Genomic DNA, 6,000 nt, shown 5'->3' with positions numbered 1-6,000 from the left:
AGCTGCAGGGGGTTGAGAAGCCAGTGTGAGCAACGCCTGGAAAACAAAGTGGTCCCATGGGTGGAGTCTGCTCCCCCAATCAGTATCTCTTGCAGTTCACATTTCTTGTGGGAGGGGGTGATGACTCACTAGCCTTGGGTGCTCCCCAGTTTTTATCAGAGGCCACAACAGTCTTTCAAATGTGCCTATCAAAGCTGCCTTTATCTCCGAGCCCAGAAATTCCCATGGAACACGCAGGTGGAGAAGCAAAATAGCTGAAGCCCGTCCAGTCATCTCGCTGGCTGCACGCAGCCCGCTCCTTCCAACCGTGGCCCAGGTGGGAGCCACGCGTGCCACCCTACACATCTCTTCCTGAGGCTGCAGAGGTCCCGACATCCCTCCCCTCTATTTTCCTGTTTATGCACAGTATGCATAAACACATGCGTTGCCTGGTTTCGGCGACTCTTTTTCGGCCTTATTGCTGGACCCTCCGAGTAATACTGGAAACCTTGGATTTTCTAAATGAATCTAAAAATAAACTCTTTGAGGAAAAAAAATCTTGGACAGTTGGCACAGGCGCTGTTATTTATTTCTTTTTCCTTCGTCTTGCTCCTCTTCATCCCCGAACACTCAAGAATCTGGGCAGTCAGAGGAGGCACTGAGGGCCTAAGGAGACACCCCTGGGCAAGTGTCCAAGGGCTCCTGGACACCCGGGGGTGGGGGTGGGATGCTGACTGAAATCCTTGGGAGCTTTCTCCAAGGGGCACCCGCTCAGAAAGTGGGGTGTCAGGAGGCTGGGTTCAGGCTGGATTCAGGCAAGGCTGCAGTGGGGAGGCGGTGGCTGTCTGCGAGTTTGCACGCAGCTCCTGCAGGGCCTGGCGGGCCGCGCCCCCACCCCTGCGCGCCTCCCTCTCGCTGACTTTTTCTCTGCCCCGAACAATCAGGGACTTGTGCTTGGCGGCCGAAGGAGCCACGGAGCTGGCTGGCCGCGGAGGAGGCGACGTCATGGATTCCTGAGTGTGAAGTTTTCAGGAAAGCCCTTAGTTTTGGAGATGGACGGGATCCAGGGGTTTCCATGGCGCTGAGTAAACAGGAGGAAACAGTGAGGGAATCCCGTTATTTTACTGCATTGAAAGCCTATAAACACGGAGCGCGGGGAAGGAAGTCGCGTTGCCGCTGGAGTAAGCGACCGCGGAGCGCCGGGAGCCCGGGGAGCCTGAGCTGGAACCCGGAGCACGGCAGCGGGAGCACGGAGAGCCGGAGCAGGAGCACAGGAGCGGGAGCACGGGGAGCCAGAGCCTGGGAGCGGAGCCTGGGCGCTGCAGCCTCTGCGCAGCTTCGTCAGATCACAGCACACGGTCCCCAGCCTGCTGAGCCCGGCGCCTCCAGATGCAGCGCCCCGCATTGCGCAGGCCGGGCCCCCGCCAGCCCCTCCGCACCATGGGGTCTGCGGACCGAGGTAACCGCGCCGCCATTGGCATCCCTTGCCTGCATCCCTGCCCGCATCCCTTCCCGCATCCTCTCATCGCATCCTCGCTCCGCTGCCTACCCCTAGCCCTCCGCCAGGCACCCCACGCTGTCCCTGCTCGCAGGTAAAAGCATAGATGCTGCGAAACAGAGGCGCACGCGCACATCCTGGCCGTCGCTGGTGGTGATTCTAGGAAGTGTCTCCAGGCAGGTTTCCCTCTGTGTGTGTCGGGACACCAGGAAAGGGGGGGGGTCTCCCTGCTAACCACCGGCTTATTCGCTTGCTGCTCTCGGCTTTGACAGCAGAGGCCACTGTCCTTGTTATCATTATTATTTAGCTTTTTTTTTTTTTTTTTTTAACACGGGCTTGACATTTTGTTATTTACTAATACAGAAAGACTTCGCTTTCCAGTAGTTACATCAACAGATGCTCTGGGCCATTCGAGCAATTTAAGCCATTTTATCCCCCCTTTTGGGATGTGTCTGAGGGCTCTTCCAGCTCCCCCCACCACAATTTAAAGTACCAATGAGCTTGTACTGCCGAAGGGATCACAGACGCCCCACTGTCCCCGTTTCTGCTCCATCTTCTTCCTTTTAGATGTAACCTTGAAGCCATTCAATTTGGTTCTTACGGGAGGGAGTTAATGAGCGAGAATATGATATGAAATCTAGCCCATCTGGTTGAGTTTGGGGGTTTGGGCTGGGGAGTCAGAAATCAGGTCTTTAAAGTGGAAGCTGTTGGATGGTTTCCGTGAGGCTAGCCTGTGTGGAGGGACAGGGGCACCGCCGAATGGGAAGGGCTGAAGGGTTAAGCGGAATACATCCGCGTAGGAGGAGTTAGCCTCGTGTCATAAAATCTGAGTTGAATGTAGGTTTTGTGCTCCGCGTGGTGGACTGCAGTCCTGGGGGGGGGGGTGCGGTGGGGCGGAGGCAAATGACAGTTTTGGCAAGTAAGCTGGGGGTGGGGGGTTCTTGCTGAAAGCCGGATCCAAGCCCCATCCCGGTTAGGTAAAAGGTTTAGTCACCTCCGACCTCAGCTTACTTTTAGTAGAGCGGGACTTTTGAAAGCCCAGCTCCTGCCAGCGCTTGGGACCTTTTCCTGGTACCAGTCTACCCTGCCCTCTGCGTAAATGGCACCACTGCAGTGACATAATATCAAGAGAAAAAAAGCACTAATATTCTGTCAGGTGTCAGAGTGATGCTCTCAGGGAGGCCATGCGTATGCCAATGCCTTGGAATGGTTTTTACTGCAGAACAAATCAAAGCTAAGACACAGATGCTCTGACCTGGGGGAGGGGGAGCAGGCCGACAGCACCGACAGATGCTCTGACCTGAGGGGATGGGGTCAGGACAGCGGCACAGACAGACAAATGCCAGATTTTAGCTCCATGAGAGAGGAAGAGAGGGACACACAGAGAACTCAGAGGAGAAAACTGGCTTCTGTTTTGTGTCTTCCTGTGGCTACTGTAGCCCTCTGCTCCGGGCTGGGAATGTTGCTTCTCAGCTAAGGTCTGGAAGGACATACGTCCCTTGTCCCACTCCCCAGTCCGTGTTCAAGTGCACAGGAACAGTATTCATGTGCACACACACCACTGTGTTTGCACAGGCAGGATGGAGGGCACCAGCCTGATCCTTGCAAACATGACACAGCACTAAAGGCTCACAGAAAACAGCTCCAGGCGTCACAGACAGCTGGCTTGAGATAGGCCAATCCCTATTCCCTGCCTAGAGGTCCCCAGAGAAAACAACAAGGGCAGCAGCTAAACTCAACTGCCCACTGGATGAGACCCTCAGCGTCCTAGGGAGAAAACTGATGGGCAACTTGGCCAGAACACAGGATGGAAATATTTGCATGGCAAAGGAATCGGCAAGCTTGCTGTGCAGAGTTGGTCTGAAGCCCCAGGGGAGCTTAAAGATGTGGAAGGGAGTGTTCAGTGTTATCTGAAAGGTGACGGAAAGTATTTCAGGAATAAACAAACTTGAGATGCACTTTGCTCCCTCCCAAGCCCTGGTTCCCTGACTTCTGCATGGGTTGGGGGTATCTGCTTGGCCACATCATAGCTGTGGGATACCAGGAAATTAAATTCACCTCTCCGTCTTACTTTCCACATCTGTAAAATGGGATCTCTAAGAAGGCTTTTGAAGAGGGGTGATGTGGGAGCCAACAAACCCAGACACAATTTTTCTCATCACGAATGCCCTGTGAACGCCAACTGCAATTTCTATCATATTAAAGATAGAAACTAATATTGTATAGAAATTGAACATCAGCTGAGATCCTTCCAATACATTTTCTTGAGATCATACCCTGCCCTCTTCTTTAGTAACAGGGCCTCATGTAGCCTAGGCTAGCCTCAAATTTATTTTGTGACTGAGGATGACCTTGAACTTCTGATCCTCTGCTTCCACCTCCGGAGTGCTGAGTTTAGAGATATGAGCTACCATGCCCAGGATATGGGGTGCTAGAGTCTGAACTCAGGCAATCTCTTCACCGACTGAACCACACCCACAGTGTCCTAGGCCTCTTGAGTTCTTTGTAAAACTTACTTGAGCTTTGAAGTGACACAGATTGGGTTAAGATGTGATGACTTCAGAAGCCTCAATGTCCTCATTTGCAAAAAATGAATAATGACAGTATAGTCTTCGTAGGGTTGTCGTGCGCGTCACACGAAACCATGCATATAAAAGACTTAGCTCTGTTTAACATGCGGTGAGCGCATACCCAGCATTGGTATCTGATGGGTGAGGACAGAAAGACCAGCTTTGCCAAAAGTCACATACACGAGGAGAAGCGTAGGGCCCGGCCCTGGATGAGCCACCGCTGTCCCTGTTAACTTTGTGTTGACTCAGAGCTGTCTGGGACTGTCTGCCTTCTCTGAGACTGTGTTTGGTGTGTACTGTACTCTCCTCCCTGGCAGAGGGCGGTGAGGCCCAGAGAGAGAACTGGCCAAGGGTTACCCAGTAAGAAAGTGGCAGAGCCAATGTGAACGGCAGGCTCAGCTGCCTTGGGTACTTGCAGACACCACCCTAACTTCTGGATGCCATTGGCATACACATAATTTAGACCTTGGCTCTAGACTCTGTCTCCAACTCAAAGACATTCTCTGACACATCTTGGGAGGGAAGGAGAGACGCAGGAGATGATGGAAAAGGCATTATCATTGTTGTCCTAACTGAGAAACTGAGGCAAACAGAGACAATGCCTCACCTAGCCTTGCCTCTCAGGACAATAAAAGACATCTTCACTGCCATTAGAGGAAGGTGGCTGGCAGAGAGGCTCAGAACAGGGGGCTGCCAAGACCCCTCCCTGGCTAGTTCCCACTGGCTCCCCAGACAGCCCAACCTGTCTTCCCACAACTCAACACTGAGGAAGGAAGTGCTCTCCAGAGCAGACTCGAATTTTCTGAAGCTATTTTCTTATCACGGCTGTAATAAGCTCCTGAAAGGCGAGGCCAGGCCCCTTATTCTGTGAGTCTCTGGGGGGATCCCAGGAGCAATTTATGATACCCCAGAAAGTCAACAGCCTGAGGGCTGATCACAGGGTCCAGTTTACATCTGCTACTGAAGAGCTGTGGGACCTTGTGGGAGGGACCTCACTTTCCCTTGCCTCAGTTTCCTTACAGATAAGAGAGTAACAGTAAGTTTTGAGCTGAGTGGTGTTTGGAACTGCTGCCGAGGGCTGGAGAGATGGCTCAGTGTGTAAAGAACTTACCGTAGAAGCATGGAGAGCTGAGCTCGGATTCCTAGCACCCACTCAAAAGAGCTGGGGACAGAGGTGCATGCTGGTAAGCTCAGGGTAGAGGAGGGAGGAGCCTGGTCCTGGCCAGCCAATCTAGCAGAACCATAAGCTCCAGGTTCACTGAGAGACCCTGTCTCAAAAAGATAAGGTGGAGAGACTGAAGAAGACACCTGATGGCCCTCACATGCACACACACAGGCTAGTATACTAACACACGTGTGTGCACATGTGCGAGCGCACACACACACACTCACACACACAGATCCTAGAGCAGCTGATCTGCCCATTTCCTGTTAAGCATGCTGGACATGGAGCCTGTGGACAAGAGTTTGCCCTTGTGCTCTGGACAATTGCATGCCTGCCTGCACATATATGTACACATTTGCACGCACTTGTACATGTGAATGCATATCTGTGTGTGTGCACACACATGCGTGCACACATTATAGTTGGTTAGACTGGCTCCTTGTGGCTACTGTAACTGGTCATCATACAGTGTTGTTTAGACAGGAAAAAAACCCCTCCATACTGTGCTAAGAATCAGAAGTCTGGAATTGGGTGCTGGCGGGCCATGCTCTCTGAAGGCTCAGCGTGGACCTTGTCTGTCTCTTCTGACTTCTTATGGCTCAGGGAGTCCTGGGCTTCTGTGGCTGGTGTCTGTGTCTCTGCACTCTGCCTCTGTCTTCCTGTGGCCTTTGTGAATTGGTGCTTGCCCTTCCAAGGGCCCCAGCCCCGGGGACTAGCCTCCTTGGCTTTCAAATGGTCTCATTTTCACCTGTTCACACCTGCCAAGAACTCTTCTCAGTGAGTCCTGA

General features: G+C 52.7%; 1 protein-coding gene across 4 annotated transcripts in view; it reads left to right on the top strand.

Moving 5' to 3' along the window:
• Positions 1-831: 831 nt before the first annotated feature.
• The window catches only part of Nfatc2 (nuclear factor of activated T cells 2), a 122,318-nt gene continuing 117,149 nt past the window's right edge, over positions 832-6,000 (top strand). The window contains exon 1 of one of the 4 annotated variants that reach the window (XM_034495783.2): positions 832-1,438. In XM_034495783.2, the coding sequence (XP_034351674.1) occupies positions 1,369-1,438 (70 nt within the window). In that variant the 5' untranslated portion in view covers positions 832-1,368. The remainder of the gene's footprint in view (positions 1,439-6,000) is intronic. The other 3 variants (XM_034495786.2, XM_034495789.2, XM_076930289.1) reach the window with 3 other exon arrangements.

This window comes from Arvicanthis niloticus, chromosome 2, assembly GCF_011762505.2.
Source record: "Arvicanthis niloticus isolate mArvNil1 chromosome 2, mArvNil1.pat.X, whole genome shotgun sequence".
Taxonomy (NCBI): domain Eukaryota; kingdom Metazoa; phylum Chordata; class Mammalia; order Rodentia; family Muridae; genus Arvicanthis; species Arvicanthis niloticus.
Note: the sequence above shows the minus strand (reverse complement) of the source record. Positions and strands in the feature narration are given on the sequence as shown.